This window comes from Rousettus aegyptiacus, unplaced genomic scaffold, assembly GCF_014176215.1.
Source record: "Rousettus aegyptiacus isolate mRouAeg1 unplaced genomic scaffold, mRouAeg1.p scaffold_m13_p_4, whole genome shotgun sequence".
Taxonomy (NCBI): domain Eukaryota; kingdom Metazoa; phylum Chordata; class Mammalia; order Chiroptera; family Pteropodidae; genus Rousettus; species Rousettus aegyptiacus.
In genome coordinates, this window is record NW_023416307.1 from 133,086,555 (window position 1) to 133,114,491 (window position 27,937).

Here is a 27,937-nt window from a genome sequence, read left to right on the forward strand (position 1 = left end):
GGTCACTCTTTGCAGTACGTGTTGCTGGATTGGATTCTGGTTTGGACAACTTTCTGCAAAAGGACATTTTGGAAACAACTGAAGACATTTAAATATGGGCTGGTTAAAGATGATACTACCAGAAGAGGAAAGATTGCTGGGCTAGGAGACTAGAGAGGGCAGGGAAGGGGGAAGCGGGGGTCCAGGACTGGGCCGAGGCAGGAGAGTGAGGGCGGAGTGAGGCAGGGACAAGGAGAGGGCAGGAAAGGAGAAGGAGAAGGTGGGGGTAGAACAGTAGAAACACAGAGTGAAGACAGGGCCAGGGGGACAAAGGGAGGGTGAGGGAAGGGCAAGGAGAGCTGGTGGTGGCAGCAGCAGCACCGACGGCCCGTGATGACAGCAGAGATCCTCCTCGCCTAAGCCCTTGGTGAGAAATCAGGTTCCTGGGTGGGTCTTTAGGTGATGGGCAGCCAGCTCCACCTCTGCCCGAGCCCTGGTTCCTGGTACCTGCCCCACTGCTCGTAGGCAGCCAGCTCAGCCGCGGGTCTCCCCCTCCCAGCCTTTCCCACCCTCTAGAAGCGTGGATTCTGGCCTCTGTCCTGCTGGCTGGAGTGTCCTTGTGGACCTGTTCTCTCTGCTGTCTGACCAGCCCTGGGGCTCACCCACACTGCTGGCTGACCACTCAGGTCCTGCTACTTCCCAAAGGGTGGCCTGGATCTCCCCTCCCTCCCTGAGGGCAACTCAAGTCCCTGCTGGGGGCCTCAACTGCTCGGCCTCATGGCCAACTCTTTTCTCTCTTCTTCACGTCCCTTTTTCCTGCTCACACCCTTCCTTCTTCCTACCACTTCCTTAACACTTACCAGCTGGTAACCTTGGCAATGACTTAATTGCTCTGTGCCTCAGTTTCCACAGCTATAACACAGGGATAACAAAAGTACCTATTTCACCGCATTGCGGAATTAAATGAGTCGTTATGTTTGAATTGCTTAGATTAGCAACAGCACACAGTAACTGCTAGGTGGCCTTTCTCATAATCGTATTTCCCTTTCACCTGGGCTTTAGCTTGCCAGGGCACAGCCTCCCTCGTCCCAGACACCTAGTCATTATAAGCAAAGGAGCCCTGGAGACCATGAACAGGAGTCCAAACTCAAGGATTATGCAAGTCTTTCCATGTCCTGCAGACTTTAAAAAAAATAAACAAGGAAGCTGGATAATTTAGGCCAAAACATCACCTTGTGTATGGGACAAAGTTCTCATGAGATTTACGACTCTGTGGAAAATATTTTGGAGTACGAATATCCATTTAAGAGTCAAGACGGGTGCTTTTCCAGATGGCAAACGGCTTAAAGATGTGCTTCTAGTTCTGCCAGGTAAAAACAACTAATCATCTTAGAAATAGGTTTCTTTTACGATTATGATTAGCTTGACTTATTTATTTATTTTTTAATTCTGGGAAAAGAACATATGCATATTTAATCCCTGGCCAGTGGAAACCCTGGGCTTTTCCAGAGCAGAAACGCCCTAACCCACTAAGCATTAGTCCCAGGTCACACTTCCCCTCCCGTCAGAGACACACAGGGTGAAATCGTGTTTGAATTTTGAGTGGGTTTAAGTTAATTTTGTTCTGAGAACTCTGCGGCCGACCCTGAGGCAGAGATGTGCGGCTGTGGTGGAGCTCGAGCATGGGCAGCCCTGCGGTGGCGCTATCACAGGCTCAGCACAGCGCTTCACAGTTACACTTGCCAGGGGAAATTTCAGGTTCTGTCTTCAAGGCAGGAAGGCTGGATTTAAGACAGCTAAAGCCAAGGGAGGCTATAACAGCATTTCAAGCACGCGAGTCAAATCTGAAGAAAAAACTGTATAAATTATCTGTGTTTTTAGACTCCAGGTTGGAGAACGGGGTAAGGAGCAGTGGAGGAGATAAATTCAGCTTTGACAGCTGAAGTACAATGGCTAGAGAGACAATGAACGGCACTGTGAACTTTCAAAGTGACCTCTCTTGGGGTTCAGCTTATCCCTGATGTACTCAGGCAGCAGGGCCAAAGAGAAAACTTCCCTTTCGACACCCCAATTCATCTAAGGGGGAAAAAAATGACCAGTGGCTGCCTAAGCAGCTGCTACCCCCAGCGCCTCCCTGCACACCTAACCATCTGTTTCCCAGGGAGAAAGTTAAAACTGTGCATGGCCACAGAGAGCCTCTATGGGGACCAAGTGGAGATAAAAGGAGCCAATGTTGTCACAGTCCAAGATGGGAGACGGAGCATCCCTGCAGGAAGCAGGACGTCCCGAAATGCTAATGAATCAGGGCTGTGAACAGTTTTCCCACGCCGATGCCACTGATATTTTATGGTGCATCTCAAAACAGACCATGACATTAGCTAGCTTCAAGGAGCTTTGCAAGTGCCCAGGGAAGGCCTCCGTGTACAGAGACAGGAGTCACCAGCCTCGCTGCCAGAGAACCGAACTGACTTTCTGTTAGTTGTATTAACGAAACGTATACCCTAGAACTGTACTGTCCAACACGCTAGCCATTAGCTACAGGTAGTAATTTAGATTTAAATGAAAACTAAGTCAATTTAAAAATTTAGTCCAACCGGTCAGCAGCCATGGGCAGCTACCACATTGGACAGAACAGATACAGAACTCCCATCATCACAGAAAGTTCTATTGGACAGTGCTGCTCGAGATGTATTCTTTATGAGCCAGTTACCTTTCTTACATCATTTATCCATTCCACAAGTGGTTGTGGCCCCACCATACCATACAATGCCTGCTGCTGCTATATTAACACAGTAACATTAGATATCGATACTTAGGTAGTAACAAGGGACTTACTAAATCCCAAATTTAGACCTGTCTGTGCTGAATAATGTTCTAAGGCTTTGGATGATTTATAGAATGTACTTGCAGAATTAAGACTGATGTGTCTTCTAAAGGTGTTTACAGGCATTCCGAGGAGTGCAGATAATGTGGAATCCAAACTCCATTCCTGACTCTGCCAATCCTTGGAGAGGAAACTGCTCAATAACCAAGACACTGCGCTGTTGCCGTGATGCTCTCCTGCCAGGTTTCGCTGGGATCGACACAGTCAGTGTTATGTTTCTCTTGCGCAGGAATTCTGCAGACGGGCAGCCCTCAGGAGCCACGCACGCTGGCATGCTGCCCCCACTCCCCAAATTGCCTCCCAGCTTTGATGACCCCTAGCAACTTAAGTTGCCTTCGTGTCGACCTGAAAACCCTTTCTTTGCTTGGCACATTTCCTCACTTTGGGGAAAGTTTCTCTCTGCCCTCAGAAAGCTGACAGCAATAGTACTACTCCATGCAGCAAACCCTCAGAGATAACCCGTTACTGGGAGGGAGCACTGGGTGCCATGAGACCCGGGAACCGTGTGTGTCCCCATGGAGCTCGCAGTAAGCAGGGTGTTCAATTCACTTCTCTGCTGTTAATTTCAAGGTGCTGCTACTGCTACTTCAAACTGTAATAGTGTCTACAAACAATTTGCACTTTCGGAGAGGCATGATCCCAGGGGGTAATTAACAAAACCGGGGAATAACCTTTATAAAAGCAACACAGATTGCCGCCACCACCGATGAAACAGAATCATTCCTTTTTCTCTGTCATTTTAGAAGTTACCTGGCTGACTCCTAGACAGGTTTAGAGAGCATGGGGTATGGGCTTTATGGAAAATTCCTCAAGATGTGTTAATTAGAAATGAAACACAGCATGTTTATTAGCTGCAGAGCCTTCTGAATGAAGCCTGCTCCAGAGATGAGCTAAGATGACGAGAACGAGAAGTCGAGTTCGTTAGGGCCGCTCAAGGGCTGTGGATTCCATACCATTGACCATGCCAAGGTAGAAGACTGCATTCACCAGCACTCCTCCTTTCCGGAAGTGGTCGCTCATGTGCTCCAGCCAGTTGGCATCCAAGCTGCTCACCGTCTGGCCGTTCGTGGAGACCCGAAGAGGGATGGTGACGGGATAGTACTGCCGGCACTCCTGATGGCTCTTCGGTTTGTTGAACAGGGTGAAGATCTCCATTTCTGTTGGGATTTGTAAAGTGGGTGGGGAGAGCAGAGTTCAGACAGTGATAAAGAGCTGCCTCATCGGATCTAGTGGGATCTCTTAAGAGCCTGAAGAATCGATGTCACAGGTAAAATCTCTGTGAGGCTGCACTGTTGCCAAACAATAAAACCTGATTCCAAGTAGTAGGTTAGGGTGCCTTAGAAGTGACATGGACCTCAAAGGTTGAACTTCAGGCAGGGCACTTAGGTTTTGAATCTGGCATGTATAATGAGTAGCTGTTATTTGGGATTAATTCGTATAGTTCAGTGTTTGAGAGAAGGACAGAGGAAACATTTCTAGAAATTTATACAAAGGCTTTTCAAAAGAAAAAGCAGACATACTTGGGCAGGAACTGGTCTTAAAAAAATAGTAAATGTACACAGGCGCATAAAAGCAAAAATACTGCTGTAAATGTACACAGGCGCATAAAAGCAAAAATACTGCTGTAATTCCAGGAACCTTGTACACTCCTGAATTCACTATTTATAACTACAGTGGTGTTTCCTTGATACTTAATCAAGTACATCAAAAATAGATCATTGATATGTAAAAATAAATATGTTCCTGTAAACGAGGGTTCCTGTCTAGAGTGGTAGGTCTCTTTAGCCAGGCAGGCAGGCATGAGGCCCTGACTTTCTGTTCCTTCATTTATAGCTCAGTTCTTCAAAAATCAATACTTGCTACCGCACAGCGGCTGACCCATGCCTGCTGTATGTGCCATGAGTGAGCAGTATCAGCCTTCGGGAGCAAATACCCGGGATTTCAATCTGAGTATGAAGGTCTCTTTTTGTGTGACTCATTTAGTCAAGCAATCAGAGTTCACCCAGCTTAAAAAGCTCTGCTTACACAGAGTAGTCAGAAGCATGCTTTGGTTTCTAAAAATACCTATTTGAATCATAAGACAATCTCCACCCTTCTTTCAAAGAAATATTTTAAAGGTCATAAACAATGTTTGACATTAGCGATAAAGACAAAGCACGCTGATGCTCCCTGTAGGAGACACCTGGCCTGCACTCGCATTCTGGGATGCTGTATCCCATATTCCGGTAGTTCATAACTGTCGCAGTATCCAAATACCAGCTGAATAATTTTTTAAATGGACTCACTTTCCTTTATTTAAATAAATGAATTTTAAAAGGAAACTGTGCTTCCAGACCATAAGGGAAACAACTACCATTTGATATAAACAGGAGGGAATGAGGAGGCACATTAACACCAAATATGTCCATCTGTGTAATGTCTAAAATTATCTCACATAGGAATTGTACTCTGGACCAAGGAAATCTTTTCACAGCCCCACCAGGGATCTCTGGGGAGCAATGCTGGGCCATGAGCCTTTGTCATCAGCAAGAGTTAAGCTACCAGGGGAGTCATTTTAAGCGATCCATTGGCTGTAACCAATTAAAAAAAGAAGGTGCCCATCTTCACAAGTGGCCACCTGGATTAAAAAAAAAAAAAAAAAAAAACAACTCTGACCTATTCATTATCCTCATCCCAAATTACCCTTTGCAGTCTGCTTGCCTGACTCAAGACTCCATCTCCAGCCAGTAAATGCTTTCACGTGAGAAATTAGGTCTTGGAGTATGTACAGAGCTGGCAATCATTAGACTATTTCGTGACTTTGAAATACACACTTGAGGGATGGAGTCATGCAAACAAAGGTTCGTAATAGAGGGGAATCAAGCAATGGATTGGAGCTGGGGTTGAGGAGATAGGATGTGAACTGGATGATCAGGTATTTTCTAGTCCAAGGTGCCCGGAGTTCAAATAAAAACCGTAACCAGAAAGGCGAGAGGATTAAGCAATCCTTTAGTGAATCCTTGACTTCATTTGGATTCCTTCAACAGCAGACCCGGCAAGCTTTTGGGTGTAAGTAGTTTATTTGGGAAGTGATCCCTGGAAATAGACCGAGGGAGTAGGGGTGGGAAATGGGGAAGAGATGAAAGCCAGAGTAGGGTGCATTAATGAACAGGTTACCGCTACAGCAATTTGGGCTCAGTCCCCCTGAGGACCCTGAGATAACTGTAGAGAAGATACCTCAGGTTGCCTTACTGAGGAGCGGCCCTCAGTCCCTGAGGATAAAGTTGGCAAGGAAGCCATGGCCTTTATCCTCACAGACTGAGGGGCACTCCTGAGGCACTAATTCCCTGGGGTATCTGGGCCTGCAGGCAGAAGCTGAGAAAGTTGTCCTTAGGTGACCCCAAGGTAGGCCAGAGAACTAGTCACCATGGTCGGTTATAGTCAAGTACAAATATACACAAATTAAAAAGAAAAAGGAATCACAGCCTCTGCACAGGAGAAGTGAGTGGGGAATTTGCAAGTGGCCAAAGTCCAAAAATGTATAACACTTAATCACACAGAAGGATTCCCCACTCATATGGCAAGACAAAGACACTACTTTTCCAAATGCGTAATGGAACAGAAAAAGCGGAAGGCCAAAGGGAGAAGTGAGAGTCGGCGGGGAGGCGGCAGTGCAGGCTGAGGGGAGATAGGGACTGTGAGGCCAGGTCCGCGCGTGGTGCCGACAGCGCCCCCAGCCTTCCTGCCTGGCTGCTCCCCAAGCTGAAGGGCCGAAGCCAGAGACAGAAATACATTTTTCAGGAAAGAAAGGAAATGCTGTTGGAATCGAGAGCCTCCAAAGCCTTAATAGAAATGAAATATTGGGAGAAACCTGATTTCAGATGCGTAGCCCTTTAGTGAACTCCTCCATCCACCCGTCTCCTTTGCCACCATCCTCTCTATTCACATGGAAACTAGCCAAGAGAAACTGTCCCAGAAAGATGTCCTTTGATGTTTTAATATTCTGATTCTCCAATACACATCCTCACATGAGTGGGCACCAGGGATTCCAGAAAGAAGCCCTGAGTTCGTTTAAATTTTCTCAGCTGCTCTGTGAGTCTGTCATGACCCCAGCTGGAAGATTTTTCCAGACCTGGGACAGAAAGTCCCAAAGGCGGGCAGAAGGCATTGTTTCTGGGAATATTCTGAGAATGGCTGAAGACCTGGACCCAAGAAGCATCAAGACTGTCTTGTATTTCTATTTCTGTCTTCTCTTTCCCTTTCTCTCTGACACAGGGGGCCTTGTCTTGTGCCATTCAGATCCCCCGTACACAGAAAAGTCCCTGTCATATGACAGGTGATGTTTATGTTTGTTGAATTGACCTAAGCCAGACAACTAGAGGAAGCTAAGTGAGGAAGAGGGAGCACAGGGCCCGCTGGGTGAGGCCGGCCGCCTGATAGCCAGGTCCACTCTGGTCTTGCTAAGCTCCTCGGGAGCAGGGAGGAAGGAGGCAGATGCCCAGGTCTGAGGCCTGTATCAGGCAGTAGGGTCTTAGGCATGGGATGGAAGTCCATAGTCTGTCTAGTCTGTCTTCAAGTAAAGCCCCAAAGAACCTGTGACTTGCAGGTAGCAGGAGGGTTGTTTGGGTCCTAGTGTTCTAGGAGACCGCCAGGCTGGAAGGAAGAGAGGGTTCAGAGTCTGGCTTACAGCATGGGGCTCCAAGGGCCAGACTGTGAAAAAGAGGAGGCTGGTGAGTTAGCTGGGTGGGAAGGAACAAGTGAAAGTGAGACTTGGCCTGGAGCTGGACCGAGCGGAGGCAAAGTCTGCTGAGGTCATGGGTAGGGGGAGCTAAGCTGAAAGGTTTGTGTTGGAAAGGCCGGGCTGTGGCTGCCCTGGTAGGAAGAGAGGGCAGAGGGCCCTGGGCCCTTCCAGATTCCTGAATCTGGGGGAAGGCTGCTTCAGGCTTTGATCAGGCTCAGGTACTGATAGTGGGCAGCACTGGGCCTGGCTGAGGCCTGTATGCCTGGGCAAAGGGTAGGAACTGCTATATGCACAGCACTCCATGGGAATCCACTTATAAGGATGACGGCAGCCATAGGCATGTGCCCTGTATTTACAAGAGCCTTTCATCTTCACCATCTCATGTGACTCTCCCAATCTCCACAGGAGAGGCATTGGTTCTATGCCCAGAAGCCTTAAGTGGATCCCCCAGAAATTACAAGCTGGTAAGCGGCAAAGCTGAGAGTCTTTCAAACCTCAAACCCTGGGCTCTTTCCCAAATCTAACAAGAGGCTAATTTCATCAGTACACAGAAAGCAGGAGCTGATGACCACGGGTGGGGGTTCAATAGCTGTTTGTTAATGGACTCTGTGAAAGGCCAGAAAGATAGCGGCAGGTGGCAGCTATGGGGGAGGGGGGGTAAGAACCACAGGGTTGAACCATCCGTGGGGCATAGGGAGTGGAGGAGACTGGCCTACCCAACAAGGGAAGGGGGCCAGGCATCGGAAAAGCCACACTCAGGACACCTTCTCTCTCCTCCCACAATGAGCTGCCTGCCAAGGGCGCCTACTGGCTAAAATCCCCTCAGCTGAGAAGTGCCACCAAGACCTCTGGCTTGGGTTTCTGGCTGGCGTTTCTGAGCATTTTAAGTGAGAAGGCTCAGGGTAGAAAGGGCAGTGACTGGAAGACATTTTGTTATTTCTGTGACAGTGGGGACAATTTGTATTTGCATGAACTTGCTTGGCCCCCTTGTTTCTGTGACCAAAGCTGCAGCAACAGAGACGCCGAGGGAAGGACAAGACAAGAACGTTGGAGGCCAGGAGAGGAGTGACAGGTGGATATCTGGCGATGCCTTGATAACCTTTCCTTATACTGGCCTTCCCCACCCGGCCTATTTATGACAAAGGAAGAAAACACGCTCCCTATAGACAGAAATGCCTCAAAAGGACCATTCACGCTCTTCTGCGCAGAGCTTCTGGGGGTGTTCATGTGTTTGCCACGAGGTGGGGAAAGTGTGAGAAGGGAAGCATCCTGGAGCAAGGCACAGGGCTGTCCCCGTGCCTACTCAGGTGATCTCTGCACAGTGAGGCCATCAAACCAACAGGCAATTCCCCTAGACTAGGAAATAAAAGTCAATGAGCAAGAAGAAAACCATATGATGGGCCTCGCAGGGACCTGCGTGGGCAAGGGGAGCATAACCTCTGCACTGGAGCCTGCGGGGATGGGAAGGGGGCGGCCTGCCCTGTTTCCAGATGGGAAATTCACTCGCGAGCCCTATCTGAGCAGTGGCAGCCTAGACCGGCTTCCCCAGGCATCCTATAAAGGAAATAAATTAAACGAGGAGAAAGAAAGGGAAGGAGGGAGACTCCCTCTGGACTTTTTTTAATTGTCTTGCTGTGATTGCCTATTTAAGCCCACCTGGCAGAAAAAGGAGTAAAAACACTTCACCCTCCTTAGGGGGCCCTGAGAGAAGGCAAGCTCAAAGCTGAGCAAGCAGCAGGGAGGGGAAGCTCGGAGGAGGTGCTTGTGGGGTGCCGGGTGATGAAGCGAGGAAAAGACAAGACTTCCCAGGACAAGGATTGGGAGAGAGGCTGTGGTCAGATGAAGGCTATGACCAATGTGGACAGGGTCTCTGGACATCCAGCCTTCAGGAAGGCTGAATACTCAAGCTACGAGATAAAATTTAACTCTGTGAGGGCATGGAAGGTGACTCCTTATCTGTGAAATGGGCATAATAACAGCATCTTCTGTCATAAGGCTGTTGGGGATTCAATCAAGATGACAGACAGGAAGAACTTGGAACAGTTCATTTAGAGGGTCACCACCGTCATGACTGTTGTCTGCCCATTCCCCACAAGACCATGCATGGCCACTAAGTAACCCCTGTGTGTTCATTCAATGATTAGAAAAAAGCCCAAAGGCTCATTTATTTCACAAAAGAGGAAAAAAGATAACAATGAGCTACCTAAATTTCAGAGGCCTGTAGCCTCCTGAGCAGAAAGATAAGGGCCAGCCTCGTGTGTAGATGGCAGACAGACAGCTGCCCACCAGTGAGATTGGGGGAGCTGCTATCACACCCTCTAGAGCTGAAAGTCCCATCCACTGTTGGGCTGACCACCTTCAGACACACATTACCCTGTATTCCTCAGCAGGAACTGGTTTTCTAGCAGAGAAGAGAGACTTGAGGAAATGACACATGGATCACAACACGCTGAGTGTTCAGGGGTCTCTGCATGTTCAGTGACAGGGATGGTCTTCGGGTAAGGGAGGTGAACAGCCACAGGGCAGCAGAAGGCATTGGGGGAAGGGTCTGTTCTAGGACAAATCTGTTAATTCTCCCTGGGGTTAACCTCAGAAGGCAGGAAGTCTGGAAGGGTTACATAGAGAAAGGTAGATTCTGGAATAGGACATATCTAAAAGCAAAGGGGAACCTTGGTGTTAACTGTCTCCTTTCTTAAAGCCAAGGCTCTATGTAGCAGTGGAGATCAATGGCCAGGACTGCTGAACCTGTACCCCAATAATAAGAGCTCGCACTCAGAGTCAAGCAGTGCTGAGTGCTTTAAATGTACATCTCATTTAATTTTTCATCAAGAAACTATTGTTCTCTCCCTGTTTTACAGGATAAGATGCTGAGACACAGAAAGGTATCTTGCCCAAGACTGCTTAGGTAGAGGATGGCAGACTGCAGTGTGGATGCAGTCTGGGTTCTTAACCACCATGCTACCTGCCTGTCCGCAACTCCTCTCCCTTCCTCCTGGGGGGCCTATACCTGCCCTGAACCCCAACCCCCTCAAGCCTCTGGACTGTAGAGAAGGATCCAAGGTGGTCATCTTCCTTCTCAGGATTCAGAGCTCAAACACCCAGTGCAACAGCAATGAGCAAGTGGAGGTTCCTGGAGTAAGACTTGGACCCTCATTAGGAGGCACACGAAGGGTCTAAATGTGCTCTCTGCTGCTCTGGAGGAAGCAGACGTCTACCCCAAACAGTGAAAATCCCCACAGATGAAGAGCTCTACTTCAGTACATATTTAAGAAGGATCCAGGCCTCGATTAAACAGTAATCCTAATATATCCCAGAACTGAGGCAGCGCCAATCTCTCCCTCCAAATTGACTTTGCAGATAAGTCCCCAGAATGAACCATCCCACAATCTTGTTTTCAGGAAGTACTGACATTAAAAAAAAAAAAAAATTATTTAATCTTCTTTTCTATTCTCAAAGTACGAACTACTCCCTCATCATTTATTTAAGGCTAATTTCAAGAATTAGTAAATAAATAATAACATTAATTAGGGAGATGATCCAGAATGGCTAAAGAGAAAGGCCTCCTAGGGCCTAGAGGTCACTTCCTGTTAGTCTTGTTCCTTGTCCACTTTCTAAAGACTAGAAGAGGCCACGCACCTCACATAAGTACCTCACTCGCAGGAAATGACTAGATGCTAGATTTCCTGGACAAAAAAGAAAAAAGGAAATTATGGGGAAAAGAAGAGAAATGTCATTCCTTATAGACTGAGGGCCTCAGTAAATCTTATTAGTCTGTGAGAGTATTATTTGGAAGACCAAGTAGAGAGGTGAATTGGGATGGTGGCGAGCCTGCCTGGGTTCACATGCCAGATCTGCCAATTTCCAACCTGGGCACAGAATTACAATCCAAACCTCAGTATACTCAGCTGTAAAATGGGCGATGACATTAGAGATCACCCACATCCAAGGGCTATAGGGAGAATTAAGAAATCGATCATGTAAAATGTTTACTGGTACAGGGCCTGATACACAGGAAGTATTAACATATGTCAGCTATTATTGCTGTTGCTGTGTTGTTAGTTGAAACTAAAGCACAGACTCTAATGGCGTTATAATGTGATTAAGAGGATTCACATATTGGTGGCCTCTCCCTGGCAGAGTATTCTCTCATGGTGTCAATCTGTCAGCTACATAAACTCCCCGAAACCAGGTTATTTATCACCTAGTGAGTTGAATCACCACTTTCCTGCACAGTCTGTCCTCAAGTGGCTTTCTTGATTTCTTTCTTTAGGCAGATATTCAAAATAAGCAAACCCAAAGTGCGGTGTACATTCTGCATTGGTGCCGGCACGTTTACACTTCCTGTGTTAGAGCAAGGTGATTCAAGGGCAGTGCAAGAGGTGGGGGATAAAATAACTCGCGTTCTAGAATCCACTTCAAACGTGACATTTTGGAGCGACTGCAAGTCAATTTCATGTGGTTCTGCCCTCCCAGGAAGTCATAACTTCAGTAAATAAATAGTTGGGAGGCCCAGAAAATAGCTTGATAAAGTTTCTCCTGTTTCACGGACTGCTGACCCTACATCTGATTCCATTTCTTTTTCCTCAACTGCCATGGGGGATTACTGAAAAGCTGATAGCCTCTCTTCAAGTGGGTCAAAAGTCCCTGTGCTGACATACTTACTTCCTGAGAGCGGCTCGTCACGTACTTCTGATGGGTCACTGTCTGGTCCATCCAGATTCTTGCTAACCCTGAGTGGTGAAAATTCTACAGAACCCCCCTCTTCCAAGGGCGAGCTGGGTCGCTCAGCGATGAGTGCCTCCCCTCCGGGGCCCTGGCTTGGCTCTGGGCTTCCGTCCATCTCTTCTGGAGTGCCAGGGTTCTCATTATTCCCAACTCTGCCAGGCTCCTTTCTCAAATCTCTGGCATCCGCCTTGGGATTGCTGCCTGCCGAGTTCACAGAGCAGTGATACTGAGGTATGACGCCAACAAATTTTAGGCCTCTACTCGCAGCCTCCTGGATCTGTCAGGCAAACGAAAGGAAGGGAACCAAGTGAATGGGATGTTCCATCAAAGGGAGGACGCATGCAACATCCAAAATGCCTCGCTGGAGGCCTTTGAGGATATTTCTGTTAGACCGTGAAATCCATCAAGCTGGCAGAGGCTCCATGTCCTCCAGGCAGTGCCCACACCCCACCCCAGGACCGAATGGGGACAGACAGTGTGGGGTTTGTTTTATCTAACTATGGAAAAAATAAAGCATTTGGCTATGAAGGACTGGCCTTACTCTCTTTGAAACACTGCATTAGTCCCTGTTATTTTTTTTTTCCTGAGACTAGAAAAAGGTTCTAAAAGGATGAGCTATAACAAAGAGAGTTTGAAAGAGGAAGTTCATTTTGGTAAGAGTTTATTTTTTTCATCGGGTTTTTTTTTTTTTCCCTCTGATGAATCACCTACTTCCTGCCAATCAGGCTACTGTATAATCTAGTATGTCTATATAACCATATACTAACTACAAGATAGCATTTTATGACCCAAAGAGCTTCCTCTTTTAAACAATAGTTTTGGCAGAGAAGAGCAGAGGTGGGGGAAATCACCACTGTGTGGAAGCTGGTGCACATGTCCCACCAGAGGGGACATCGGACAGACACCTACTCCGTGGTGCTCTCAGTCCCACGTAGAGCAGGAGGAGCCCAAAGACCATGCCTTGCTCACAGACATTGCCTGGGCAGACTTGTGACTCTGCAGGCCAGGGTACACACCATCCAGTTTAGATAACAGGTAACCCCCTTCCCACTGCCTGAGCCGGTGAGAAGGGGGCCTAAGGGCCACATGAAGTACTGTGGCATTTCAACTCTCCTCTTTCCCAAAAATTCCCCCCAGACAATTGAATATAGTAGTCACAAGCAAAAGAAAAACTGAAAATAATAGCCTACTAAAATCAAGCAAGAGTCGGCCAAAACTAGAAGATGGGCTTTAGGGGATTTTCTGGGCAAGGATGCCCAAATAAATCAGGAGGTAGAGACCTCGGAGCTGTGTAAGTCTTAGTCACCCACCCCCTCAAAGGATGACCTTAGAAAATCCTGAGGTCTCTGTGGTGATCATCTCCTGTCATTTGAGAGTTAGTATTAACTACCAGCATGGAGCTACTCTCTCTAAGGGAGAAGCAAGCCTTGGCAGTCCTCCTTGGGTGAACCACCCTCTTTAACCAAAAGGTCATTTTAGCTCACCACCACACATTCTAGAAAACAGTCTAGAGCAGCTGCAAATGTGCAGTGCAATCTTTCTGCAAAGTCTAGCCTGTGCTAGATACAATGAAAACAATTGGTAATATAGGTGGCAGTTAGTAGTAATTACCACCTATTGCAGACCTACTGACACGCAAGGCACTGCACTGGGCACTGTACATAAATTGTTTTGTTTAATCCTTCAAAAACCCCACATAGTATCATTATCTCCACTTCATATGAGGACATTGAGGCTCAGAGACATTAAATCATGAAACAAACAGTGAGTAACCAGGGTTCAAAGCCAGGCTGGCTCAGTTTACAGATGTAGCTCAAGATCATTCTTTTAACCACAAGACCAAGTGGATATATCTCAAGGCATCAGATATGTACATGTTCTTGGACATGTATGTATTTACACATGTGTCCCTGGTTGGCTCAATCCACTCTTCAAAAGTTAAAAAAAAAAAAAACCTTAAAGTCATCCTTTCCATTCTAAAAATTTATTTTTCATTCAGTAATCTGTGATATACATCGACTTTTAGAAATAATTTTGAAAAGCTTATAAAAGAAGACAAAGGTAACAAAAGTTTTAAGAAGGTAGGGAAGGCTAGAAGTGTGGAGAGATAATTATACCAAGAACCTTAGGTTAGGAGAATCTACTACATATAAAGCATAATTCTGAGCTTCCTGGTAACACAGGCAAAAAGAGAAAGTCAAATGGATTTTACAGTCCTCAAATGAAATTAGAGAATATGCCTAATCAATAAGAGAGAAGCATAGTTTGCTGGTAAGAAATAGAAATTTGTTATGATTCTTATAGAGATATGTATCTTCTTTAGTTTTACTGAAAATGAAGACTTTTTTTTTTTTTACACCATTTATATATTCTTAGCCCTTGATAGAAGGTGAAGACATTATGCTAAAGCACAAATCTCTGAAAGTCCTATGTGGAGCTAAAGTGAACTAATCCAGGTAACTGACAGATACGGACGACTGAAACATACGGCGGCATTCTAATCGTGTCAGAGCCTGGGAACCAGGCCATGTTAGTGCTTACTTCCCGAGTTCCCACAGCAGTGGAGCAAGATGGCTTTTCTCTAGCCTTCACTGTGTGTGAAATAATGCTGCCTATGCTTCTTCAGGAGGATTCGGGAAGACTGGCTTTTCATTTAGTTTTAAATACAGTGTGCAAATTCTCGAGCCACTGTAAACCAAAACCAAACGTCCACAAGTCTCTACATTTGAGAAAATAATATTAACAATTTCCAGATATAGCTCCTACAGGAAGGACAATTAGCTATTTCCACCCAAATCGAAGCCCTCTGTTTCAGCTATCGAGCCCTTTAGATTTAGTCTGGCCTTCTCCTTGATAAACTGCAAGTCCGAACCTCTCCATTTTATGCTGTGCTTGAGAAAGAGGTACACTGGCCCCCCTGTTAGTGTCTTACCACAGAGGGAGCACCTATGACTGCTGAAGCATTTAAATAGCTGGTCCCACTGAGGGGTTAAACACCAGCCAGTCTCAACTTGAGTCATGGGGCTTGAAGGTGGAAAGGCATGGCTTAGAATCCAGGTGTGTGACTTACTGGCTTGGGGAACCAGAGTAGTAATATAGGCTTTGCCTCAGTTTCCTCACCTGTAAAATGGGAGAAATCATACTTTCCTTGCAGTTGCTCTGAAGATTAGACATTCTATATGGCAAGTGTGCCAAAGGATAGGGCAAAGAGAAGGTGCTTGCAGCCAATCATTACTGCTCTACCCTCGCTCTTCATCAGTCCCAGGCTTCCATGACCCTGAAAGGCTGCTGAATCCCTAGAACATCTAGAATAAGGAGGCGAGGACTCTGGACACAGGGCACTATCCTAGCCTTCTCCTTCCCCACCGGGACTTGAAGAATCAGAAAGGCTTTGACATACATTAGACATGTGCCCTTCTCCCACAGCACACTGGACAATCATATTGCTTTGCAATTGTACTGCCAACTTATCCTCTATGCGAGGGGTTCTTAAAGTGCAGTCCCATATTAGCAGCACCAGCATCACCTGGGAACTTGTTAGAAATGACCCAATGAATCAGAAACTCTAATCAGAAACTCTGGGCATAGGGCCCAGAGATTTGCATTTTGTCAATCTCTCCAGGTGATTCCAATGCTCTCTAAAGTTTGAGAATCACTGCCCTAGAACACACATTCATGAGGGCAGGGGTTCTGTACACTGCTGTGTCCTCAGTGCTAGAAAGTCTGACATCTAGTAGGTGCTCAATAAGTATCTGTAGAATAAACAAACGAACACATTAAATAATGAGTAAATATGTATCTCTCCTCTCCCAGAATGAGCTCCTTGAAGTCAGGAATAGAGAGAGAATGATTAATTTTTCAGCTTCAGAATTGGACAAAAATTTTATTAAGTCCCTACACTGGCCCAGACCAATAATGCTTAGATGCTGGAGGTACAAAATAGGAATCCAATTCTCAAGAAGATTAAGACAATTATTATAAACAGACTTTAGAAATAATTACACTAACATGGCACAATAATGCTTATAATGTTATATAAAAATCAGGATTCTAAACTTATGATACAATTATGATAGTATATAATATTGCTATTTGTGCCTAATTTTAAAATTTATCTAATGAGCATGCATACCACTTTTAAAGTTGAAAAAAGTAAGTATTTCAAAAATTTCTCATAGGTGATAAATTTCTCATTGCAGGTGAAAAATTTCTCATAGCAGGTGATAAATGCAGTGATGGATATAAGAGTATAGAAATGACAGGGATGAAAGTGATTATTTCTGCCTGAAGGGGAGGCTGAGAAAAGTTTCTCACAGAAGGTCAGGCCTACAACACATGAAATGGTGTAATACAATAGGAAGAGGTGGGCAGTACAGCAGAATTGGAGTGTGTATGCCTTGCCTTAACCATTCAGATTTGATTCCCCCACCCAATATTGTGGTAGACGAAACCTATTTGGGGACCAATTCTGCAGGAGCCTTTGAAGGGTGAATAGAAGTTTATCATGCAGGTGAATGAAGGGGAGACGGGCAATGTAGGTAGAGGAAAGGAAGGATCACTACGGGCAAAGGCTTAGTGGTGTGCAACAGCCTGACGTATTGAAGAAACTTCTAGAAATGTTTCTGGAACATGACATGGAAGCCAGGAATGCACAGAAATGAGGTTGGACTGGATATCACAAGGGCCATATCGTGGACATCATTGGATACCATGCCAGCAACGGCTCTTACTTCACTCTGGAGGCCAGAAAGTCCCCAACTTTCCTACTACAGTAATTCCAAGAGCAGAGGAGAGTGAAGGTCTGAGGGCAAAGCTCAAGATATCTCTGCTCACCTTTTATCTTAAACATTAATGAAAATTTTGTATCCTGTGCCATGGTATGCACAGGATCAACACTTTTAAAAAGATGCAAAAGTTAAATCCCACCCCACCACCCCAAGCCCAGGCATTCCAGAGAGATTCCTATCTTAGAAGTATGAAACATCTTTGTGCATAAATCTTTGTCTGCAGCTCTGCTTACTTCCTTTGGGTGGATTCCTGGAAGCAGAATTAATGGGTCAAGGATATTCACTTTTCAAACGCTTGATACAGGCTGCCAAATTGTTTACCAGAAAGGGTAAATAATCCTTTTTTAACCAGAAGAACCGCATTTAGATTTTATAAAGATCGTTATTTGGCTAGATCCTTGGGGCCTTGACACTTCTGATTTTCTAACTTACTGTAGTATAGGCACTTTCTTTTCCCTTTTCCATAAAGTCATTCGCCTATGTTTGTCAAACCGAGTCCTGTTTTTCCCCATTCACTCATTTGTTTATTTGTTCATTCATAACGTTGACTGAGAAAGTCCCATGTGCATAATGATGGGGGCACTAGGTGGTGTTCATCAGAGTTCATTCTCAGCCACCAACTGTCTTCATTCTACACTCCCCATGGCGACTTCCTATACTCACCTGGGTTTAGCCACTAGGTATATGTCAATTATTCCCAAATTTGGACTCTGCAGCCCTGATTCTTCACTGGGATTCAGACCTATCAGCCAAAGATCACAACTGACGGGGTCCACCATGGACCTTGTCTCTTAAACCTGAGTCATAGGCATCTTCCTTAGCTCTTCCCTTGTATCCACTTACCACATCCTGCGAGATCTATTCTCCCATGTTTCTGGAATCCCTCCCCCATTCTCCATACACCTTGATCATTTTACTTCAGGAGCTTGACATCTGTTGCTGGACACTACCGTTACTTCAAGCTAACCAGGTCTTCAGTAGCATGGAGTCATATCGATATGGAAGACCAAATCATAAATACCCAGGTCACCTTGGCTATGGAATTCCCCACAGAATGTCATATACAGACCCACGAAATTTCTCTAACTATGATTAGGTAAAACAACAACAGTTAACATTGTCTAACTATTCTACTAAGAACTTTAATATGCATTATACCTTAAGCCTTAGCATAATACCTTACAGAAGAGGAAACTAGTTCTGAGACAGCAACTCGACTGGTCAAACATCATGCGGGTAATCGCGGGCAAAGCTCAGATATGACCTGAGTATTCTAAATCCAACCTGATGCTCCTTCAATGATATCACTCTTTCCACTTTATATAATCTAATCTGTGCCAAGAGGCCCAATTGGATACTAGTTTAAACTGAAATACACCCTCATCATTTCTTCTTGTTTCTGATATATTTAGGAACCACTCCACCCCTAATACTTAAAGAAGTAAGACTTGTTGGTTAGGTACCAAAGATTAAATAAGACCATTTCTTATGGATCCAAGATTCTACTTAACTACTCTATAATAAGTAATAACAAAACTGATGGTAACTATATTTTTCAACCTAAAATCAGGGATTTTGTGATGTGAAAAAAATTTTTTCTTTTTAAAAAATTTATTTCTATAAAAAAATCTCAATGCATTATTAAAAATATCATCTTTGGCTATATATTTAAATAATTACTTTTATTAAAAATAACATGATGTTGGGATAGTCCCAGAAAGTCTAGGATATATTGTCTGTTACTCTGCTTTCAAAATGAATATCATAGTGCTAATGATGACTGCAAATATACACTTTGTCTAGGACTTGTATTTGTGTTATGGAGTACATATATTAATCAGAGTGAAACCAGTTAGGGAGAAATGGGACATGGGCTGGATTTGGTAAAAATGAAAGCAATATGTAACATAGAAAAAGGAGCAGCAAAGGCTCCTGCTGACGTGTCAGTGGGGACTGAAGTACCCACAGGCCATATTAGATGGCACAAATGAAGGGTCAGAGACAGTCTAAGCCCATTTTGTCTGAATTAATGAAGAAGATGTCATGATTAATTTTATGTGTCAGCTTGACTAAATTATAGTGAATAGTTGTCTGGTCAACACTAGTCTAGATGTTGTTGTAAAGATATTTTTGAGATTTGATTAGCATCCACAATCCATTGACTTTAAGTAAAGGAGATTATGCCCCACAATATAGGTGGGCCTCACCCAATCAGTTGAAGGCCCTGAGAGCAAAGATACGTTTTCTGAAGAAGGAATTCTGATTCCAGACAACATAGAAAATCTGCCTGAATTTTTACCCTTCATATTCAAGATTGCAATATCACTCTCACCTGAATTTCTAGCCTGCATGACTGCCCTGAAGATTTTGGACTTGCCAGCTTCCACAAGTGCATGAGCCAATTCCTTAAAATAAAGCAATCACAACCTCAATATCTCTCTTGATAGATAGAGAGACAAGGTGCAGTTGTTCCTCAGTAGCCATGGGGGATTAGTTCCATGACCCTCGTGGCTACCCAAATCTTGGGATGCTCAAGTCCCTTCTAAAAAGTGATACACCATTTGCATATAACCTATGCACAACCTCCTGTACACTAAATCATCTCTAGATTACTTATTTCTCATATAATGTAACTGCTATGTAAATAGTTGTTATACTGTATTCTTTAGGGAATAATGACCAAAAAGTCTGTACATGTTTAGTACAGATGCAACCTCATAGGCCTAACTACATGGCACATATCAGCAACAAACAACATTACATTCTTTTTTAATTATTTCCAATCTGCGGTTGGTTGAATCTGCAGATTTGGAATCCACAGATGTGGAAGGCTGACTGTAATCCTATTAGTTCAGTTTCTCTGGAGAACTCTGACTATACAAGAGTAAAGGGAGTGAGGAAAATAAGACAGCACAAGGCAGGCTGATGGAGGTCTCTAAATCTAAACCTGAATTGGTATGAAATGAAGAGATGGCTATGAGCTCTCATAATGTAGTGAGAGCGCATGCTCCACACAGAAACAAGACTATTAGGACTTAATCTGGTATTGATTCAAGTCCCAGGAGAGATGCTGAAGTGTAGCAAGAAGTGTGACAGCTGTCACTGTTGCTTAGGTAAAGGAAATTTCCCCACGATGTTTTGAGGTGAGGGAAGTTAAATCTTTAACTGATAGATTTAATTTCTATAAATTACAGGCAGTTTCTAACATTATGATGAACTTAATGAAAGGCTTGTAACGAATGAACTCATTAATGCTGGGAATCAGAAACTTACTGACTTTTTAAAGCTATAGTGCTGTGCTGTCCATCATGGTGGCTACTAGCCAGGTGTGGCTATTTAAATTTAATTTCATTCAAATAAAAGTAAAAATTCAATTTCTCAGTCACACCGGCCACATTCCAGGTGTTTAACTAGTGACTACAGTCCTGGACAGTGCAGATATAGAACATTTTCATCATCACAGAAAGTTCCACTGGATAGTGCTGCTATAGAGCATAATAAAGTATATAAAATACTGAGAAATGGAAACAAGAGTTTTCAATAATGATTTCAGAGGCATATACTACAGGGTACAGACCAAGACTCACGTGTGCATACATCCCAAATATACCCTAGACGAGACCACTGCCCATTCTGACCCTTCCTTATAACTCCTGGACCACCATTCTATGACAGTTGACATTTTAAAGTATATGGGGATCCATGACATACACAGGGAACCTACAAACAGAGGCATGTATTGCATGTCAAGAACAAGCACAAAAATGCTGTTCTGGGTTGCACGGTTACACGTGAGTCTTTGCGGTGAATATTTTATCATACACACACAACCCCTCTCATCTTTTGCCACCTAAACTCTTGTACAGCTTTCTGAAAAAGGAAGGTTCAAAAATAACACGGGTTTTAGCTCAAGTCTGAAGCTGCTTTAGTTTTGACGTGTTAACACTTAGCTTCAGGAATTGAAAGCTTTACCATGCACTGCTGGGTGTTTAGCTCTATTATGGGGCCATAAGGAAAGGGTATGTAGACCATCTGGTACTGTGGTTTTGTCTTTTAATGACTGAAAGGTCTTGAAATAGCCCCCAGACAAGGAGTCTGAGACCTAAAGACTTAGATACAGCTCTGCCACTCACTAGCTGTGTTACTGGTTAACTTGATTTATTTAAGCCTCAGTTTCCTCATCTATAAAATGGGGATAATAATATCCATTAATTATTTCCATAACTATTTACTCAATACTTACTAAGTGCTGAGAAAACAAAGTGAGCCAAACGGGCACTACTTCTGCCCTCTCGGATTCAACATGTGATGGTCTGACTCAAGGGATAACCGAGAGACTCTGAAGAGTTAATATGGTCCGTCCTTCTCAGGCTTGGTTTGAGGGACCACTGCTTGCCCTTAAGTCCCTGGCAGGGTTGAGGTGTGGGGGAAGAGGTACTCCTTTATTCTCTTCTGCTATTAGGGGTGATTTGGATTTCAGGAAATGCTGAAAGAACTCAGAAAATTGTAAACTCCATTAAAAAAAAAAAAGGGAAGCGGAGGGCCCAGTGTTCTGGTGGGAATAGAGAATGGGTCCTTTCTTTGGTGGCTCTTTTTAGGAAAGGCATTTCTAATGAAAATTTTTATTTGCCCTTATTATCTGTGTTAGTTGACTCAGTTCTTTCACTTAGATTGTGCCTATAATTTCACAGTTCATAAAAAATGTAATGTATAGGAGTTAGAAATAAGTACGGCTAAGAGCGGGTGCCGTTAAATTTCCACAACTAGCTCTTAGTGCCCCCTCTAAACGAATCCACCAGAATACCCCAACCTGTGTCATGTCTAACTCAAAGATGCAAATATGGTCAACAAGGAAAGGCTTATCTGTGAAGAACAACCCACAGGTGGTATTTGAAAGAGCAGGCCAGCAGGGTAGGAAGGCCTGGAACCAGCATCTTCAGCACTGGCAAGAAAATTTCTCCAAGTTTTATCCCTACATTTCTTTGTTTTTTAGCATCATTCTTGCCTAGAAACAATTTTCTCCATGTGGCAGAAAATATGGCCATTGCCAACTTCTGAGCACTTTTGCTTACAGCTTAGCTACAGAAGATAGAATGACTAAACTTCCTGGTTATACACAGCAAAAACTCTGATTGGCTTAGCTTAGGTCACATGTCCATTTCTAAGCCAATCAGCTCTGGCTAGAGGTCACGTGTCCATTTCTAAGCCAATCAGCTCTGGAAATCATACAGCTGGCTGTGGCAACAAAACAACTCTCTGAAGAAGAGTAATTTCAGGATAAAACAAATATTTAAGTATCATTATGTCATGTGAAATAAAATCTGAACTTTGTTCAGTACCTACATATACTAAAATGCAGGAGAGAACAGAAACCAAATGTTATATAAGACAAACAAAACTAAGCAAATAAATCTGTATCTATCACAGCAATGTTGATATATTTTGGTCAAAGTAATTCCTGAGTCAGTGCTCTAGGTTATTTTGTCTGCAGAGACACAGCAGTCTACTACTTCACAATATCTGTTCATATTTCCATTAGGTCTGCTCAAAAATCCTTCTCCCCACCACAACTTCATTGAAATATAACCCCCAATCATTCCACTGCACAAAGCAGTTTGCCATAATAGATGTACAGCCAGATCAGGAGGGGCACAATGGAAAGAGTCAACATGCTAGAGCAGACAGTTTTACCTCTGACAGATTTTCACTGGCCCTGCAAACCCCTAATCTCTCTCCACGTATGCCCGTCAGCAGAATTTAGCATGTACGTGGTTGCCTGTGCTCAGACCAGGATCCTGGAGCAAAAGCAAAGACCTCAGCCCAAGCGAGCTGCCATCATCCAGGTAGGAGCACTGAGGGAGAAGAACTGAGAGGAGAATCTGCCACCACCTGGCAAGTCTGTAAGAACCCCCCAGATTTCCACTAATGCCAGCACATACCCACAAAGGAATTGGATAGGGCAAATCTCAAAACATTACATTAGCAAAGCATTTACGAAGACTTTTGTCACAGTTTCATCGGAAAGTCCAAGGATGTGTGCCAGACCTCACAGTTGTTTTGTGGCTGCCTAAATCCATGGTTGGTAAAATAACCTTACCCACAGGTGGAATCTGTACATACAGAAATGGTGTGGGGGAAGAATTCTCATAAAACTAGCAAAGGCAAAGAGGTTAGAAAATGTCATAAGTTATGCAGAGAAGAGCAAATTTTAATGTGCCTGCACTAAAAATCTACAATCACAATAGTTTACATTTACTGAGAGCTCACCATGTGCCAAACACTGTTTTAAAGGCTTTACATGGATTAACTCATTTAATCCTTATAATAACAATAACAGTAGGTATTCTCTTTTTTTATCCTGTGTTACAGATTTGAAAATCATGGCTCAGAGAAGTTGTACAATTTACCAAGGCCACATAGCTGGTAATAAAATGACAGGTAGGATTCAAACCTAGCAGCCTGGTTTGAGGGTCCATATTCCTACTTATTACACTGCTGAGCACTGTATTTTCTGTAATGTATCTTGTACTCTAAGCTATTCCAGGGCTAGATCTTGAAGAGTGCTGAATCTTTAGAGTCTGGACTTTTTGTTCTGTAGGCAATGACATGTTCTCATACTTTCTGGCAGCAGTGACATAATCAGGCCTATCCCAAGGAAAATTAATCTGTCCACAGCATGTGGTATGGATCAAGGTCAGGGGTGGGGGGAGCGGTGGCTGGTAATAGAAATGAGCAGACAGGAGGCAAAGAGAGTGCTTGGGGGCCTGAGAGTCACTGCAAAACTCGTGGGAGAGGTCATAAGAGCCTGCCCTTGCCATGGGAAAGGATGTGAGAGGTAAATGGGAGGTCAAAAGTAGAGACAGCAGTCTGTCGACACCAGGTGATTCTGATGTGTTAAACTATTAGTAACTTATCGTCCAAACAGGGATAGTCCAAACAGGGATACATTCAAAAGCAAAAGGTTGTGAGGACAGGTATGAGCTAGAACTGTCCAAGCAAATGGAAACATAGGGTTACTACTGAAACATGATCAGCAGTGAAGACCCAGAAAGCTATTTTAAAAAATAAGCAGGTGACTGCTCTTTCTCGTCCTTCCCTGTCCAGTATGTGACAGGCTTCTTCCCTCACGCTCCTGCTATTACATCCTAGGATCAGGGTCACAACAAGGAAGGCTCAAGGTCTTCCAGCAGGGGACACTCTGCTGCCCTGCAATCCTTCCATCCACCTCTAATTAGGTATCTTTCCCTTCCCCTTGCCGGGTGCTACCCTACACCTTGTTCATGCCCCTCCACATTCACAAGCTTTTTTTTTTTTTTTTTTTTATGGTTCAAAGTTAATTTCCATCCAGGGTCTTTAGCACTTGCAGCAACCTCTGTCTGGGATGCTGTTTCATGAAATCTCATCACGACTGGTTTCTCCTGGTTACCAGGGCCCCTCTTGCCATTTATGGCCTTTCCTGAAATCACAGTCTAAAAGTGGTCGCCTAATCTTGCTTCAACACATCTCTTTAATTTTCATAATATCTCTTATTTACACACACACACACACACACACACACACACACACACATTTACTAACTTAATATCTGTCCTTCCCACAGTGTTTAATGAGAGCTCTGTGAGGGCAGGAACATTGTCTATTTTGTTCCCTGATCTATCCCCAGAATCTGACATAGTTCCTGGTACCTAGCAAGTCCTCAATAAATGTTTAATAAAGGAATGAATGGATAGGAGATTAAGTTTGCAGAATCTGAGGTTACTTCTAAGTAGAAACTTCTATGAGTCTATAATTTTGGGAAATATCCACCTGAGGCCAATAATGTTTTGCAAATACTTGCATCCGAGATTTTGAAAGCCTGTGCATCATTCACTATTTGTATCAATTCAATAGAGAAGAAAACTGAGGCCCAGAGAAATTAAGGAGTTGCAGGTCCAGGGTACATCTCAGGAAAGCAACAGTGTTAAAATTAAATTATCTGCAGGCCCTCGATTTCCAGTTCATTTCTCAACAAAACAGGTCAATCTTCCCCTCTGGAAAAAGGAAACATGCAGCCACAAATAATTTGTTAATATCAGCATTTCTTATCAAGGTTAAAACATACCTCATAGCTGGGCATTCTACTAGCCCTTCTTTCATAAAGGTACTACCTAAGACAAAACAGTATATTTCCTATCAAAGAGAGAGAGAGAGAGAGAGAGAGAGAGAGAGAGAGAGAGAGAGAGAGAGAGAGAGAGAGAGAGAGAGAAGGAAAAAATACCCATCTGGAATCCAGAATCCTGGAGCCACTGAGGTTGACAACCTCAATTTTATACTTTGGTAATACCAGTGACTCTGGAATTATAAGCTTGAAGTAAAGAATAAAGAACTTCAAGGGTTTATTAAGACTCCTGGGAATGTTCTGGAAAACCAGTTTTAGAGTCTTCATGGAACTTGAATTTCAGCACCACAGTTAAATGACTGAGGCAAAAGAATATAAGTTTGAAGAACTTTAACCAGGACCAGATGTTTGCCTTCACACCACGCTGCTTTAACATACCGCGTTTGTGACTTTTTTTCCCACCATTCCCTGATTTACATAGGCTTCCAAAACATTAATGAAAGGCACTTTAACAAAATGTTGAGATGGTGCAGTTGGGCCAGCGCTATCTTAGTTTTAACCCTTGGTTTAAAAAGAAACTCTTTTTCTATTCCCATGAGTCCAGACCAACAAAAATATAACATGGTCCTAATGGCATTTGAAACCCCCACAGTAAACAGAGCAGTTCAACTAAGTACTTGGAAATGGTTTTCATTACAATGTGCAAAGAAATGAATGTTTTATTGTTCTTTTGAAAATACCCTGGAGAGCCCTGGGATGGTTTTTCTGGAAGATGGAAATGATTTGAGAGAGTTTCAGACCTCATGAAGATATGTGATCTCTCTGAGTAACAAATAGGGTGTTCCCCGCCCCCCCTCCGCCGCCCTTTGGTTGGAGGTGGGCCTTTGCATTTACAACTGCTGAGAATTACACTTAAAAATTATTTTCAATGCCCAGTAACTCTTATAGTCAATACTCAACTTATTATTTCCACTTCCTGCCTTCATTTTTATTTATTATATATTCCATATTAGCCCTGCGCATCTCGAAGTTCTCTCCTAATAGAATGAACCGTAAATGAATACAGTGTGTCTAAATTCATGTATGAGGCTGATGGTCCCAACAATATTACTCATCCCACCTGGTCAGCTAGGACCTCCCCTCCCCCACCAAGAGGTGGCGTCGTCTATGTCCCTCTACTTGAATCAGTATGGGCCTCAACCAAACTTGAACCAGTACGGGCCTCGACTTATGAGTAATAGTCATTCCAGGAACTTCCACCTGTTCTCTTGGCATGCTGTCAGGGAGCCCGAGCACTCTATGGAGAGGCCTGTAGCCATCCATGAGGGTGTACCATCCTGAAAGTGGATCGCCTAGGCACTGACAAGCTCCCTGAGCTGACACCACGTGGAGCACAGATCAACTGTCTCTGCCAAGTGCTGCTCAAGTTGCAGATTTGTGAGCAAAATAAACGACTGTTGTGGTTGTAAACCACTATGTTTGGAGGGTGGGTTGTTAGACAGCAACAGCTATCTACACATGATACGGTAATCCTCACTAATTTGTATCCATGGGAAGATACCAGACTGCAGTAATTTCTTAAAATTCACAATCCTTTATAAAGGATGCAGTTAGAAGCTCTCTCAGATAAGCAGAAATGTAAATATGGATAACGGAAATACTTCCAAGGATTGGGCTTTTAGAAGACATGCTTTAATAAAGAGGTCAGAGCCATTTATAATTAGCCTCTGGTTTGGGACAAGGTTTCCGAACTGCTGGAACAAGTGGGTACTCTGAGGTAAGCCCTGACCCCACAGAGTGCCCTGCATTATTAATTAGCTCAGCAGACCTGTAGGCAAACACCTTAGTTCTTGTTTGTCACAAGTTACACATGTGTAGCCATGAATTAACGATTATGTTTTATCATTCAAATGTGACACAGAATAATGCCCACATTCCCTGGCACCATCAGTCATAAAGGGTCACAGAAATCCCTGTGCTTGAGGCTTAGGGGAAAAATCCATCTGTGTTATTCTTAAATTGCCATAACAAGAATCTCCCATTGCCCTCTGGGGAGTGTCTCAGAAGTCAGAGTAGCAACTGTATCTCTCATTCAAAATGGGAAGTCATTGAAATAAAGCTTGACTAATGAAACTTGAAAGTTTTAAAAACTGAATAGTATAGAGTTTCATTAAAAATTAACTTTTTTCTACCAGGAGTATATGTGTACATTTTCTTAAAATTTTTTTCCATTTTCAGGTATTTTTCTTCTGACTCCTACTCTTAATATTCTCCATATCACAACCTTTTTCTCTCTGAAGGAGCTTTCTTTACTAAAGCTTCTTGGACTGCTTTCTGCTCAATGATGTCCTTATCGTCTACCAATAACATCCTTACTTAAAGAAAATATGGCATATGCGCACGATGGACTATTATTCAATCATTAAAAAAGAAGGAAATCCTGCCATTTACAACAACATGGATGGACCTTGCAGCATTATGCTAAGTGAAATAAGTCAGACAGAGAAAGACAAATACCGTATGGTATAACTTATATATGTAATCTAAAAAGTAAAATTTACAGAAACAGAATAGAATGGCGGTTACTAATGTGGAGAGTAGTTAGGGGAAATGGGAGATGTTGGTCAAAGGGTATAAACTTCCAGTTATAAGATGAATATGTTTTGCTGATTAATGTACACCACGGTGGCTGTAGTTAACAACAAACACTGTTTATAACTGAAATTTGCTGAGAGATGCTAATA

General features: G+C 43.7%; 1 protein-coding gene across 2 annotated transcripts in view; it reads right to left on the minus strand.

Moving 5' to 3' along the window:
* The window catches only part of RFTN1 (raftlin, lipid raft linker 1), a 186,575-nt gene that overhangs the window by 44,683 nt on the left and 113,955 nt on the right, over positions 1-27,937 (minus strand). For both annotated transcript variants that reach the window (XM_016140221.2, XM_016140222.2), the window contains exons 5-6: positions 12,246-12,585; positions 3,817-4,020 (exon numbers count right to left, since the gene is read on the minus strand). In XM_016140221.2, the coding sequence (XP_015995707.2) occupies positions 3,817-4,020; positions 12,246-12,585 (544 nt within the window). The remainder of the gene's footprint in view (positions 1-3,816; positions 4,021-12,245; positions 12,586-27,937) is intronic.